The sequence below is a fragment of the Plasmodium vivax genome, chromosome 9 (genome assembly GCF_000002415.2).
Source record: "Plasmodium vivax chromosome 9, whole genome shotgun sequence".
NCBI classification, from domain to species: domain Eukaryota; phylum Apicomplexa; class Aconoidasida; order Haemosporida; family Plasmodiidae; genus Plasmodium; species Plasmodium vivax.
Genome location: NC_009914.1, coordinates 102,780 through 116,920, shown reverse-complemented (window position 1 = coordinate 116,920; position 14,141 = coordinate 102,780). Strand labels below are relative to the sequence as shown.

The 14,141-nt window shown below is 45.7% G+C and overlaps 3 protein-coding genes across 3 annotated transcripts, besides 40 other annotated features; 1 reads left to right on the top strand and 2 right to left on the bottom strand.

Annotated features, from left to right (window-relative positions):
• Positions 1-101: 101 nt before the first annotated feature.
• Positions 102-123: a microsatellite.
• Positions 124-209: a microsatellite.
• A 114-nt stretch (positions 210-323) lies between these two features.
• Positions 324-421: a microsatellite.
• Positions 422-437: 16 nt separating this feature from the next.
• Positions 438-465: a microsatellite.
• Positions 466-521: 56 nt separating this feature from the next.
• Positions 522-544: a microsatellite.
• A 91-nt stretch (positions 545-635) lies between these two features.
• Positions 636-704: a microsatellite.
• Positions 705-1,018: 314 nt separating this feature from the next.
• On the bottom strand, positions 1,019-2,551 carry PVX_090935 (histone 2B). Its single transcript, XM_001615130.1, has one exon. It carries the CDS (start codon positions 2,355-2,357, stop codon positions 2,001-2,003), a length of 357 nt encoding a protein of 118 aa, XP_001615180.1. The 5' UTR covers positions 2,358-2,551; the 3' UTR covers positions 1,019-2,000.
• Positions 1,326-1,357: a microsatellite.
• Positions 2,202-2,242: a microsatellite.
• Positions 2,231-2,255: a microsatellite.
• Positions 2,403-2,437: a microsatellite.
• A 582-nt stretch (positions 2,552-3,133) lies between the features above and the next one.
• Positions 3,134-3,176: a microsatellite.
• Positions 3,177-3,406: 230 nt separating this feature from the next.
• Positions 3,407-3,427: a microsatellite.
• A 173-nt stretch (positions 3,428-3,600) lies between these two features.
• Positions 3,601-3,623: a microsatellite.
• A 134-nt stretch (positions 3,624-3,757) lies between these two features.
• Positions 3,758-3,796: a microsatellite.
• A 138-nt stretch (positions 3,797-3,934) lies between these two features.
• Positions 3,935-3,990: a microsatellite.
• Positions 3,991-4,104: 114 nt separating this feature from the next.
• Positions 4,105-4,155: a microsatellite.
• Positions 4,156-4,302: 147 nt separating this feature from the next.
• Positions 4,303-4,354: a microsatellite.
• Positions 4,355-4,403: 49 nt separating this feature from the next.
• Positions 4,404-4,427: a microsatellite.
• Positions 4,428-5,756: 1,329 nt separating this feature from the next.
• Positions 5,757-5,804: a microsatellite.
• Positions 5,765-5,808: a microsatellite.
• Positions 5,809-6,180: 372 nt separating this feature from the next.
• Positions 6,181-6,262: a microsatellite.
• Positions 6,193-7,121, top strand: PVX_090930 (histone H4, putative). Its single transcript, XM_001615129.1, has one exon. The coding sequence runs from the start codon at positions 6,362-6,364 to the stop codon at positions 6,671-6,673; it is 312 nt and encodes a 103-aa protein (XP_001615179.1). The 5' UTR covers positions 6,193-6,361; the 3' UTR covers positions 6,674-7,121.
• Positions 6,874-6,939: a microsatellite.
• Positions 7,081-7,102: a microsatellite.
• Positions 7,106-7,168: a microsatellite.
• A 222-nt stretch (positions 7,169-7,390) lies between these two features.
• Positions 7,391-7,499: a microsatellite.
• Positions 7,500-7,524: a microsatellite.
• A 358-nt stretch (positions 7,525-7,882) lies between these two features.
• Positions 7,883-7,930: a microsatellite.
• A 372-nt stretch (positions 7,931-8,302) lies between these two features.
• Positions 8,303-8,325: a microsatellite.
• A 99-nt stretch (positions 8,326-8,424) lies between these two features.
• Positions 8,425-8,445: a microsatellite.
• Positions 8,446-8,475: 30 nt separating this feature from the next.
• Positions 8,476-8,523: a microsatellite.
• A 174-nt stretch (positions 8,524-8,697) lies between these two features.
• Positions 8,698-8,760: a microsatellite.
• Positions 8,761-9,758: 998 nt separating this feature from the next.
• PVX_090925 (protein kinase domain containing protein) lies at positions 9,759-14,141 on the bottom strand (the record flags this gene model as incomplete). The annotated part of the gene is made up of 1 exon (XM_001615128.1): positions 9,759-14,141. The coding sequence occupies exon 1, from the start codon at positions 13,593-13,595 to the stop codon at positions 9,759-9,761; it is 3,837 nt and encodes a 1,278-aa protein (XP_001615178.1). The 5' UTR covers positions 13,596-14,141.
• Positions 9,997-10,052: a microsatellite.
• Positions 10,580-10,612: a microsatellite.
• Positions 11,571-11,609: a microsatellite.
• Positions 12,400-12,434: a microsatellite.
• Positions 12,989-13,009: a microsatellite.
• Positions 13,231-13,250: a microsatellite.
• Positions 13,418-13,454: a microsatellite.
• Positions 13,457-13,478: a microsatellite.
• Positions 13,608-13,722: a microsatellite.

The following is a 14,141-nucleotide window of genomic DNA, read 5'->3' as shown; positions in this document are numbered from 1 at the left end:
GCAACAGAAAAAAAAAATAACCAACATACGGTGGGATAATGTTCTGCACAAGGCAAGGTAAAAAAGTGTGCCTTTTTGGTTTCCCCCATTTTTTGATGAAACTAAGCCGACGTGTTGCTTCTGCAACTGCCTACCCATGAGGATACTCGTTAACCGCGCAGGTTGCTCATTTGCACGAATTCGCCGCAATTGTTTGTGTGGCTGCCGAACGAGTGCGCCGTGCTGGAAATGCCTTGCGGTAGGTGGAGGAGGGAAAACTTCCACGAAGGGAGTCCATCACCGCGTAATGTTCTTCTGTGTCACTTCGCTGAGGAGAGTAGCGATCAACGAGTAACGACCACCGAGTAACGACCACCTGCGCCACTTTCACGTGTTCCTTCTGACCGACGCCCCCCCCTCTTCAGGGTTCACCTGCAAAGCGGCGCAGTGGAACTGCCACGGAACGGCCCTGCTGGCAAAGAGTGAGGTATGTCTTCACCCGCCTGCACATGTAGGGCGAGCGCACAAATACATATAAACCCACAGATGGCAGTTCCTAACTACATTTTTGCACATGACTGTGTAAATGGCTTGACTAACGAATCCTTTTCGTGTTTGCAGAAAGGCCTAGTCGTATTTCATGCGAAGCAGATGGCACATTCAAGGTGAGTTCAGATGGTAAAAAGGGTGGGGAGGGAGAAGCATCTCAATTGGAGGTTCAAGCCTGCCTGGAATGTCTGCGTTAGGGGGGTTCCCATTTGGGCCCCTCTAATGCGTACAAGAGTTGCACAAAAGAGTAACGCGACGGTGAAACCCCATTGGGGAGGAGAAGCAACTAAAAAAGTTACCCCCTCGAAATGATGCAGAGGAGGAAAAGCTTCCTCGCATTGTAGACTCGCCCCAGGGGAACAACCTATCCCTACCCGCTTCCATCCATTCGAATGTGAAAAATTGCACACGTGAACAACTACGTGCATTGCTTCGCTACGCAAAAATGCTGCTTCCACACAGCTGCAACTCCTCTCACGCATGCCAACTTTTCCTTGTCGCGAAACGAAGGGGTTAAAAAGGGAATGGCTTCTAGTGAAGCCTTCGTAAAGTTGTTTATTTAAATTTAACTAAACTTAAAAAAAAAAAAAAAACATGAAAAATAACACGAAAATATGTATGTGTGTACGGCACACTATACTGTATACGGGGTGGAAGTCTTATGCACACTGCGGGACTTGACCAGATGCACACACATACACGATAAGTGCACGTGCATACAATTTCTCGCTGACCATTTTAAGGCGCACGATGTGAACGCATTGAGGTTTTGGGACAACAACGTATTCACATCACCTGCCCAAAACAGCCAGTCGCAAAAAAAAAAAAAATACCGCGTGTGTGTGAGACTCTCCCGGATAGTGCGCCGGTCATACGAAGGTAGTACATGTACAAGTGCACACATAAAAGAGCATGCACAAGGACAGGAACGTACACACAACGCATGCACACAGCTTCACGCATCATTCCTCCTACTGTTCATTATAGCATTCGTTTTAATTTGGTGCGAAACGTTTGTATGCACACTGCATGGGCTGCCATGCAAAGCACACACAGACTTGTGTGAATAGCCTCCCTCTAAGAGGGGGTAGCCATTTTGAGATGTACGCAATTCAATTCGATTCAATTCAGCTTTGCTTTTCTTGTACCATATGAGTGAATAACTTGATGGACAAGTCAGACGGCAGTAGAGGGAGTTCCTCGGCGAACGAACGAAATGTCTCCATTCCAATCGTATCGAAACGTCCATAACTGCAGCTTCTTTCTGCTTTGTCTTTTTCCCCGTGTAATTATTCTTCTCTTCATATGTGTTGCTTTTAGTTGATTCTTGGTTAGCCTTTTTTTTTTTTTTTTTAGTTTCATTTTTTTTAAACATTTTTATATATCATATAAAAGTTTTCCACTTGATGCGTATTTACACTTTTTTATTTTTTTTATTTTCCATTTCGGCAACGGGCCTGTGGTACCAAAAATTACTTGGAGGTAAATTTCGTAACGGCCTTGGTTCCTTCCGAAACGGCGTGCTTGGCCAATTCTCCTGGCAATACTAATCTGATGGCAGTTTGAATTTCACGGGATGATAAGGTGTCCCTTCTGGTGTATTTACACAATCTGGAAGCTTCAGTTGCAATTTTCTCAAAAGTATCAACAAGGAAGGAGTTCATGATGTTCATGGATTTCCTCGAAATACCAGTGTCTGGGTGAACTTGTTTCAAAACTTTAAAAATGTAAAGTCCATAGCTGTCATATCTGGACTTTTTTCTCTTCTTCTTTCCGTCAGTTGCACCAGTGGTGGCTTTTTTCGCTTTCGCTGGCTTTTTGGATACCATTTTGTGTGATATATAAAAATGTAAGGAAAAAAAAAAAAATGTTACTTTGGGAAAAAAAAAAAAGAAAATGCGTATGAAAAATGAATAAAGAAATGTGCTGAATTTTATGAAAAATAATTTAGGAACTTTTTCTTATAAAAATATTAAAATATATTTTAAATATATTTTTTTTAAATATTATTTTTAAATATTGCAAAAAGGAAAAAAATAAAATAAATTAAAAATGAAATGAAAAAAAATAAATGACCATTTTGAAAAAAAAAAAAAAAAGTACACGCGGGTGCATATGTACATATGTACAGTTAATCAACCAGGCCGTATTTTTTTATATATATAATTACATATGGTATTTTTTTTTTTTTTTTTTTTGGCGATACTTTTTGTATGCACATGCAGGAGGGGAGAAATCGTCTCCGCGTTTCGCTATTTTATATATGCGCACACACAGAGGGGGTGGGGGAAAAGGCGCTCGCCCGTATGGCATAGCGGTTTGTATCGCCCAACCGTTTGTATCGCCAGCCGCGTTTATCGCCCAACCGTTTGTATCGCCCAGCCGCTTTTGTATCGCCAGCCGCGTTTATCGCCCAACCGTTTGTATCGCCCAGCCGCTTTTGTATCGCCAGCCGCTTTTGTATCACCAACCGCTTTTGTATCACCAACCGCTTTATCGCCCAGCCGCTCGCGCGCATAACCGCTCTCATCGCCTGACCCGTTCATATTTTTTTCGCATTGCCAAAAATCGCCCCCTGATGGGAAATTGACGCGCAGCACACATACGGATGTATGTACATACATATATGCACCTTCCCCACTGCGTTTCGCCGCTTTGACCAAAAAGGCGAAAAGGTAGTTTAGCGCGAGCTGGAGGGATGTATATTTTCCGTGTGCATGTGACTGCGCGCGAGGGGGAGCGCAACTCGGCGGCTCGCGCAGCGCATGTACGTGCATATATATATACATATGTATATTATATATATACATGTATGCGCTTTGCGCGTATGTTTAAATGCTGCGGCGATTTTTATATATCTGCGCGTACGTATGCACGTGAGGAATTTGCCTGGCCGTGACCCTTTAGTTCAAAGCAGCTATCTTTTCCCCCCTGCCCATGGTCGATCGCAATTTTGCTACGCAGCTCGCGCTGACTTGAAGGTGAGGAAACCCTCGTTTATGTACACCACACTGCGCGTGTGTGCTTTTAAAAAAAGCGCTTCTCCCGCTCGCCCGTTCGCACGTTCAGCTTGGTACCTCCCACCCTGTTCGTTCGATTTTGTTCCATTCGATTTGCATCCAAAGCGGCGATTGGGCGATGGTATCGCGGCGTGTACTACTACTTCCCCAACACTTGGAAAAAAAAACGGCCCTTTTAAAAAATTGCAATTTTGTGCTTACTTACGATGACGAGCGTTACAATGTTGCCGCTCGCCGCCGTTCCAAAGCGTCTGAATGGAAAATCACTTTGGGGAAAGCAGGTGGAACGAAGTAAACTCCAACGAGTTGGAATTGTATGCCGCCATTTTGTCGCACGTGTTACCATCGTGCAAAGCGGAAAATGATTTTTTCAGGAAATTTTTAGGTAACCCCATTTCGGGAGTCTTTCCAACTGTTCACTTTTGTTCTTATTTGAACGTCGCGCGTAATTGCGCAGTTGCCTATCGTTAGGGGGGTAATACCTAAATGAACGATCATTCGACCGTACGTTAGTTCGTCTTTCGTCCGCGATCCCCCACATGTATGATTATAAATGTGTAGGACTGTTTTTCCGCCTTCCAAGCGATGACACCATTTCGTATGGCAGGAGGAAGCAGGGGGTGAGATAAAACCATGTGTGCACACACAAATGTGGGCATCTTTTCGGCAAAAAAAATGAAAAACCTCCATAGGAGAATCAACATTAAAAGTTTGTATTTTCCCGGGGGGAAGACACCTACAAATGCGTCGGAACATGTCATGGCACACATTGGCTACGTCTAAATGGATGGCGGCGCACTCCACGTGTCACTTGGAAAACATTCCAATTTTGTCTGCTCAACATGTTCGCTTTGAGCGTGATAAACGTAAAAGCTTGCGGTGATGCATAGGGGTTGAGTTGGTAAGGGGTGGCAATGCGCATAGAGCGGCAGGCAAACATATAAGTAAGCTTGGGTTGGTGAACACTCCACACAGCATATGAACTTACAAATCGATGGTACTCCTGCCGTCCCCCAAATGATCTGTTTAAAATTGTAAAATAAAACCACGCGTAGGTATGCTGATATGAGCGGGTGGCAAACATAGCACAGTGTCTGCGACTGAAATGTGCTCCTTTGCGGTTAACCTGCACTCGCCGCCTCTTCAAAATTAGGAAAATTTTAAAGTGGTGCTCCCCTCACCCGATGAACGTTTACCCGTTGTGGCGTGACAAATTCGTATCACATTCGCATGAAATTAAAACATTCCTTGGTTTATCTTTCGCTTTACCTTTTTTTTAAGTGGGCAAATTGGCTCATTCAGCCCACGGAGAAGGGGAAATGTTGGTGTGCCTCAACTGTGGCGTAAAAATGGGGCCAGCGAGAGGACGCATAATTAGGGAAAACAAATTTACCTTGGCGAGCGCGCGGGGAATGAGAGCAAATATCACCAAAGGGGAGAACTACAGAGTGATTATGCCGCGTGCACGAAATGACGAACATGAGAGAGATACCCTTTGCTGAGATGTACGTTAAAATCGCTTTGGAATGACTTCCCTCGCCAGGGCACTAGCCGCACGACGGGGACCCTTTGACACTTTTCGTGCAAACAATTTTGCGGGAAAGTACGCACGTGCACGTATGGCAATTGGTGCTTACTCATTTCGAACTTCACTTTCGTTAACTGGAACTGCGAGGGTATGGCACGACTCGAAGGGGGAAGCACGTAGTGTTATAAGCGTATGTGCGTAAATGTTTGGCATTTGTACCTGACGCGAACCGCCGTGCACCCCATGTCCAAATAGTGGCGCGGGTGACATTGTCCACTCGGTATGCCAGCATATATATAAATGTATACATGTATATAAGCATAAAGGTATATATGTACATATGTACATTTGTACATTATATGCGCGTATGCCCTGCGCGCTGGCATAAATTGGGGGCATCCGTGGCATTTTCCTTCGCCCCGAGCACAAGGGATGGCAGGGGGGTGCGCATAAAACGTACGCGCATGTACGTATAATGTATTTTTATATATAAGCGTACGCATACGCGTATGCGCGCCGCGAATGCAGTTAATTAATTGTACATTTTTCCTGGGCAGTTGGCGCGCGGGCAATTATCCAAAATGTACGGCTCCCGCAGTGCATGCTGCATTTATATATAAGGGGGGAAAAAAAAATATATATATATATATATATACATGTACGTACATTTATTTGCATACGCGCAGCGCAGCCGTTTCGACTCAAAAATGATTTAAAAAAAAAAGGAATACGAGCTGTGCGGGCGCGGGCCCAGGGCGAACCCTGCGCATACGCGCAACAAGCTGAAGAAATATGCACATCAAAAAAAAAAAAAAAAAATCAAAACGCCACGTAACGTAGCGCAACGATACGTAACGGAAAAAAGAAAATCTCAAAACTCGCGCGCCGGGTGACGAGTCGATAGTGAGCCAATTAATGAGCCAATTAGCGCGCCGAGCGATGCCCAAATTGCATAATCAAAAATCTCAAAAATCTCAAATTTAAAAAACGCAATGCAATGCGATGCAAATGAAAATTTTAAATAATTAAAAAAAATTCTGAACTGTTCATATTTTTTTTTTTTTTAAAATAAATCTCGAAAAAATTTAAAAAAAAAAAAAATATATATACCATATTATATATAAATTAAATAATAAATCATATAGTACATTTTTTTTTTTTATACATTCCCCAAATTAACAAAATTTTCAGTTTTTTTTTTTTTTTTTTAAAGTTTACCTTTTTTTTTTTTTTTTCCTTTTTTTCAACTTTCCCTTTTTTTTTATATAAATTAATTTAAGCGAAAATGTCAGGACGAGGAAAAGGAGGCAAAGGATTGGGAAAGGGAGGAGCGAAGAGGCACAGAAAGATTTTAAGAGATAACATTCAAGGTATCACCAAACCAGCCATCAGACGTTTGGCCAGAAGAGGTGGTGTGAAGCGTATCTCCGGTTTGATATACGAAGAAATCAGAGGAGTGTTAAAAGTCTTCCTAGAAAACGTAATTAAAGATTCCATCATGTACACTGAACACGCAAAGAGAAAGACTGTCACTGCTATGGACATTGTGTACTCGCTGAAAAGACAAGGAAGAACATTATATGGTTTTGGTGGTTAAATGTGACAGTTCGGAGGGGGCAACTGAAGAGGAATATCCCCATTTTGACACAATTGCCCAAGAGAAAGCGACCCAAAGAAGGAAGAAAAGAGGAAAGGAAGAAGAAAAAAAGGTTTATTTTTTTTGCCGTATTTTATTTATACAACTTTGCAATCACATTGTGTTAAAAATGGGATTACCTTTTTTCGTCCCACCGGAGGAACGGAAATTGGGAACCATTCAACGAACACACATGGTTGTAATGGAACATAAATAAATATGTGCATAAAAAAAAAAATAAAACGAAAAAAAATGGTATCGAAAATGCCATAAAAAAAAAAGAAGAGGACCAAGGATATCAAAGTTGTGAGGCCGCATCGATGCCCATAACTTTTTTATCATGTCATACTGCAACTTTTCTTACATGAGACACATCGAAGTTTATAATAAAGCGAATGCATCTTAAGGGAAAAAAAAAAAAAAGAAAACAAAACAAAACAAAAGAAGAAAGGAAGAAAAAGAAAAAAAGAACTAAAATTTAGTTTTTTTTTTTTTTTTTTTTTTTTAATTTTTTTGCTTTTTTTTTTCATACGACTATTATGTATGCAATCTACCCCTATGTAATAGTATGAATTTTTTTTTTTTTTTTTTAGGCTTCACTAGAAGCCATTCATCACTGATAGTAGATGAGTTAACAAAATAATTAAACCTGTTTGCATTTCCACACACATGTGTAGCTATACCTGCATGGTGTTGTTTCCAGTTTGTCATGGGAAAGAAAAGTGGTACATGTTTGTTTGCATGAACGTTAAAAAAATGTTTTTTTTTTTCTTTTTTTTTTTTTTTTTTTGCCATAACTGTTAATAGTGCCGCTTAAATGGGAAATGAAAAATTGTGGAAGAAGTTGAGCATGACACTTCGTAGGTGGGTAGCGGAGTGGAGGAGCACCATTGGGGTGTCTCCCATTTTGTACGCGAGTATCAGTGTGTTCCTTTTTGGACGGTGTAGAGTTGGTTAATTTTGGTGTTGTAGCAGCGTGACTGCAATTTTGGGCCAACTTCCACCCTTCAGTAGTTGCGGCAATCGGCGTTGTTTCCTCCAACGGATGGTTACCCTCTTCTTCCTTTTAAGGGGGCCTACCTGATGGAAGAGCCATCATCCTACGAACGCACCTTTTTGGTTTTAGACTTGGCAAGTCACCCATGCATATTACTGCTCGGTTATTCAACGGAGGAAAGAACCATTTTGAGGGAAGCATGCGCGTTTCCCCACTGACGGGAAGGAACTCCATCGATCCGGAGTGACACAAAAAAGTTGACACTCCTCACTCTGCGCTTTTTACGTGGAGCCCTTTTTTCCGCTGACCCATTTTGTGATGAAGTCGCAGGGATGCATTACCAATTCGATCCGCATTTTCTACTCAATTTTTTATGACAATAAAGGAGTTGCAGTGTAAATTAGGAGAAAAAAATATCCTCCCATGATTTTTTTTTTTTTTTTTTCGCGGGAGGGGGTAGCTGAGGACATAAGCAGAGTATGATGGTGATGGTTATCTTCATTTGTAGGGCCCCCCCAATGGGGGAGGATAACCCAAGTATGTTGAATTTTTGCCACGCGGTAGGGAGCCGTACGAAGGGGAGAAGCACACCAAGTTAGCGGCCCCTCCTTCGCAAGGCATACCTGTGTAGCTTCGATCATGGGGATGCCTGTAGCTCCCATTTGGAAAAATCCTGCGTGGTGAAAAGTGTACAAAGGGGGAGGAGTAGGAGAAGAAGGAGAAGCAAAAAAAAAAAAAAAGTGACACTCTCGAAACAGTGGCAAACGGTTAAGTACGAGGAGGATGTCAAATTGGGTCACGCCCCTGTAAATGGGAGGAGGGGAAAAAAGATAAAACGATCTTCCATAAAATGAGGCTAAGAAAAGTTGAATAGTGAAGGTAAAACAGCACAGGGTTTTTTGTCATGCTGTAGGGCTACCCAGTGGGAGAACAGCGCTCGGGTGGAAATCGAACGTGGGGGGGGGAAACTTCAGGTCAAAGGGGAGGAGTGCGAAGGGTAGGAAGAGAACGAGGGCGCGCTCACTCATCTACGTGAGTACCAAAAAGGGTGATGGCGAAGTAGGGGGAGGGGGCACCCCGGTGTGCAGATTTTCACACGTAAAGCGTAGCCCTCCTTGGTGTACCCAACACACGTGCATAGACACAACGTCGGGGAGATAACACAAAGATGAAGTGGCCATGAGGCCGAAAGGCTGTTTAACCCGTTCCGATTGTAAAAGAACCCATTATGAGGGGGGCATGCACTCGGCATGCGGGTTTAATCACACAAGTGTAGTGGAGGGGGCGGGCAGAGTTATCTGCTCGCATAGCTATATATACACATCTGAGGTGCGTAGGGAGGCGTGCGACGGGGGAGGACTCTTAAAGACAAAGGATAAATGGGCGAAATGAAAAATAAAAAAACAACAATGGACAGTTCGCTTCCTACTGCGGTAAAAGCTTTTGAGGCATCCCAAAAAAAATAAAATAAAAAAATAATAATTATATAAAAATAAATGGCCCAGGGCGACACTGCTACACACAGTTGACCATCTGTCCGCAAAAAGGGGCGAAACATCTGCGCGTGAACGACCCACCGGGGTGCTATCGCTCTGCAGGGTGGCGAGTAACGGGGGGTGGAAACACAGAGGAGAGCACATCCTGCAAAGCGAACACGAAGCGAAGCCCGTCGCTCGGGGAGTCCCTTTCCACTGCTCGATAACACACCTGTGTTTTGTTTCTTCCCCCGCCCGGTGGCGGCACTGCCCCATGGCAGCACTGCCTCGTGACCGCGCAACTTCGCAACCTCGCCGGCTCATCGTTTCACCGTCTTGTGACCTCTCCCCCTCTGGTTGCGTGCAACACGTGGGGTAAAAAAGCTCCTCGCCTTTTCCTACAAGCCATTTGTGAGGGAAAAACAGGGGGGAGCCCCGCCTAAACCACAGTCCGTCCGTCCCTCCCTCACTCGTTAATCATTCAGAGTGTTATCTTGCAGGATGATCGTTGGTTGACCCTGTCGAAGGGGTTATAATACGCGTAGCCGGTTTAAAGCCGCCTTCAAATTTGACGCTAATCCTCCCTGAACATCGTGGGAACCATTTCGACGCTGTTTTTGTAGGCCCTGCGGTAGTTGAGGTATAGCGGTGGGATGTCCCTATTTTGTGGGAACATGCTACTGGCGGCGCTATGAGGGATCTTACTTCTGATGACGTTCTGGGGGAACTTACTGGCGGTGGCGGCTCTTGCCAAATTGGCGTTAAACCCGTGGTGGTGACTGTGCAAGCCATTTTGGTGGCCCTCCTGGAGAGTGAGCTGTTGCTCGTGTGAATCGGTCAAACTGGTGGATGTCTCATACAGGTTAGTCACTTGGCATGGGTCATATGCACTGGCTGGCACATTCGCATAGCACATGTTGGGATGTCTATTGTTGCTGGCCACACCATCGATGTCGTCGCTGCTGTTTGTTAGGTGACCCTTATCATTTAACACAATATTGTTTCGTAGCTCGCTGGAGTGGTGGTATACAAGGGGGAGAAGAGAGGGGGGCAGGGGCTGCGGAAGGAGGATTACATTGGGTCTCCCTCCTCTGTGTGGTAGGGAGAGGTGACCACTTGGTAGGTGAACGTGTCTAGGGGGGGCAAAATCGTATGCCCGTTTGTGCTCCTTATCGATTTGAATCGTCTTCGCAGGATCATTTTGCGGCGTTACGCGTATAGAGTGGGAGGAGGGGGAGGAAAATACTTCCGAAGGGTTCTTCGCTCGTGTGTGCTCCTCATTTTTCTCTTTGGTGGTGAGGTGTCCCTTTCGTTTGGACAGTTTGCCTATCTCGTTGTCTGCTCCATCCAGGTGTTCATCACTGGGCACGAAGTACATGGGGAACGGGTTCTGAAGGGGAGGCAGCTGATCGAATGGCTTCCCCCTCAGGGTGAACTTCCTTTTTTTGTTTTCAATTAAATGCTCGAAGAGGTCTACAAAATTGTTGCAGTCTGGGGGGGGGTCATCTTCGGGGTGGACGGAAGTGGGGCCATAACTTCCATTGGGGGGATAGTCATCATCCCTGCTGTGGAGATCTTGCTGCGTAAGTGTGCACCTGTGGGCGCTGCCATGGTTGCCGTTTTCGCTCTCGTGGAGAGCCGCGCCGGTGATTCGCTCCTTCCCCTTTGGTGAAATGTTCCCCGTTTTTTTGCGAAAGGGTCGTCTCCTCTGAGCATTCGCGGCTATTTCATCCTCATCCGCATCGTTAGAAGCATCCGCATCGTTCGAGTCACCCGCATCGTTGGCATCCTCCTCTTCCTCCTCTCCCCGTCTCCCCTTCTGCACATGTCGAGCGGGCGCCACTCCCTCGCCGTCGCCGCCACTGTGCCTCCCGCCAAACTGGTGGGATATCCTCGGGGGGTGTCCGCCGTCCCTATCCTGGTGATAACTCACCGGGTGGGTTTTCCCCTCAAAGTCGTTTTCTGCAGAGCGCGCCGTGGGAAAGACCTTCTCAGCACAAATGGGTAGGGTGTCCCCACAAAGGGGTAGCGCGTCTCCGCAAAGGGGTAGCGCGTCTCCGCAAAGGGGTAGCGCGTCTCCGCAAAGAGGTAGTGTGCCGCCGCAAAGAGGCAGCGTGCCGCCGCACACCGGGAGCGTCTCCCCGCTGGGGTTCCCCCCTCGCAGGAGATACGGGAACCCCTCGAGGGGGGCAGACAGTCCAGGGTGGGGGAGGACACCATTGCCCACCGCGTAGCAATTTCTCATCCCCTGGTTGATGAGGTAGTAGAATCTTTGCTCATTGGAGAGGGGCATAAAGGGGTGTAAATGCTCCTGCTGGTACACCTGTTCGTGCATGCGGTATGGGAAGACGACATGGCAGTTGTTCCTATCCTCATAGCGAGGTCGTTTGTTCTTCACGTAAGGTGCGTCACTCAAGGGGTTCTGACTGAGGGGAGGTGGTGCCAGGTACTCCCTCTCAGCGGTACAGAGGCTAACATTTCTTCGTAGCATATTGAAGTACCTTAACCAGGGGTGGTTCGAAGCAATCACGGAGTTTGGCATTCGCTTGGAGGGGTCAAACTGGAGCAGCTTCTCACAAAGGTCCCTTGCCAAGGGGTAGTTATTAAAAGAAAGCAAGCCGAAATTAATCCCTTTCTTTTCCTTCTTCAAAATGATGTCTTTTGTATTTTTGTAGTTCACCATTAGGCACATGGGCAGAGGGGTAATACCAGTCATCAGGATGTAAAAAATAATTCCTATGGACCACATGTCTGATAGGATTGAGTAATTATACCCTTTAATTATTTCAGGGGCGATATAGCCATATGTGCCTACAAGTTTCATGTGTTTCTTCCCCGAGGATGATTTGGTGCGCGGTTGCTGTTTGCGTCCAGAGTGATTGCACACATTTGATGTACCGCTCCTCTGCTTGGTGCTCCTCTCACTGAAGGTTTTGGAGCACCCCTTGTGTATCTGGCCAGGAAAAAAGGAGCCCTTCTTCTGCTCCATTTTTCTAACTTCCCCATGTCTACACAACTTGGCGCAATCGCTCACCGTGCCGTTTGTGCTGGAAGATGGCGAAAGGCTCCTTCGTAGGTTGGCAGCTCCAGGGGGGTAATACACACCAGGGAGGCGACCCCCACTGGGAGGACAAACAAACTGGCAAGTATCAAAATCGATCAGCACCAACTCGTAATTATATTCATACGGTTTGTCCTTCCTCTTTTTATTTCTAAACATGAGATTCTCTGGTTTTATGTCCCTATGAATGATATTATGGTGGTGCAGGTAGTTGACGGCTTGGAAAATCTGGCTTAGGATATACTTGCAGACGCTCTCCTTCACCTGCTTTTTATAAACCAAAAAACTGAAGAGCTCCTTCCCATGTAGCTTTTCCATGATCATATAGAAATTCTTATCATCATCATATATGTCGTAAATCTTCATCAAATTTTTGTGTTGCTTCATTGATAGGATGTGCTCAATCATGTTTTCCCATGTGTCTCCAAATGCGCTGATTACTTTTTTTTTATTTACGATTTTCATTATTTTGCTCGTGCTGTCTTTTTTGTCTACTACGTTTAGGAGGACTGCTCGGTCGAATGGGAGGTTCATTTCTCGGAGGCTCTGCTTCGTGCGCCGCACGTAGCTCCTGTAGAGGTTGCCTTTGCCGGGGCCGTTTCTGTGATGGTTGCTTTTGCAGGGGTGGCTTCTATGCTGGTTGGGCGGCGATGGGTGTGCCGCTCCCCTGTTTGTGCCAGCCCCGTTTGTGGGAGACCCCTTTTCGCTGTCCACCGTGGGGCCCTCCCCCAAGTCGTCTGCACTTTCGCCTCCCTCGCTTCTCTCTCCTAAGCATTCTACACTTTCGCTTCCCTCCCCTAAGCATTCTACACTTTCGCTTTTCTCCCTTTTCACCTTTATCCCGACGGGTTCCTCCTCCTTGATCCTCCCCCCTGTACGGTCGCCGCTCTGTTCCAGCTTAACCGCCCTCCTGTCTACGTCGGGTTCATCCTGCCGGGGTTCCTCCGCAATGGCAAGTAGGGGCTTGGCAGGTAGCGACTTGGCAGGTAGCGCCTTCCCCTTCGACGACTTGGCCTTACCTTTTGCCTTCTTCCTTTCCCCATCCTGTTTCTGCAGGAAGTTTGAAAAAATCCCCTCGTGGTGCTTTACGAGAAATTCTTCGCATATGGGGAGGAAGTTCCTAATGACGAACAGGTCCTCTATCTTCCGATTCTTCAATTTGATGATTTTCTTTTTATTTTTGTGTTGGTCGGCAGCACCCGGGCTCGGGTTGGGACACACTCTGGCGTTCGAAATGGCACTCGAAATGGTGGCCACGTTGGCGCTGCCTAAAAAGGGCGCCTCCAGATCGGCGATTTTTCTCTTTTTCCTCTTTTCGGGGATTTCCTGGACGGCTCCGTTGCTCTCCATTGTGGGGTCGGTCGGATGGGCGAAGAAACGGTACACTTATAGAAACGGGTGTGCTTGTTTGTGTGTGCCTTGAAGCGACTCCTACCCTTCCAATCGATAGAAAAGTGTCTTCTCTTTACTTAACGCGTACGAGCAGAGGGGTTGCTCAATCCTGCTCAAGGATCGAGCGCAGATGAAATGCAACACGAAGAGGCTTCCCCCGTGTTTTACAAAATGATATACCGGTTTTAGCCACCGTTTTTGCAAAAAAATTACTTTTCACGTGGCTCCTTTCAAACTCGTGTGTGGCGTCTCGAGGAACAAAGGTATACCCATGTACATACATGCATATATCTACACTCACAAAAAAAATGGGGTGAGCGAAAGGAGGGGGGGTAGAATGGCGTGGTTTTCTCAGACGATTTTTTGCATCAATTTTTGGAAGTAAAAAATACGTGTGAAGAGTTATACACCATGTAGAAGGAGCACAATGAGGAACGGAAAATTACACAGCTTTGTTTGTTTGTTTGTTTTTTTTTTTTTTTTTTTATTTCTTTCTTTCCTCTC

Coding starts and splice junctions, on each gene's coding strand:
- PVX_090935 (XM_001615130.1), bottom strand. CDS start 2,357: ATGGTATCCAAAAAGCCAGCGAAAGCGAAAAAAGCCACCACTGGTGCA.
- PVX_090930 (XM_001615129.1), top strand. CDS start 6,362: ATGTCAGGACGAGGAAAAGGAGGCAAAGGATTGGGAAAGGGAGGAGCG.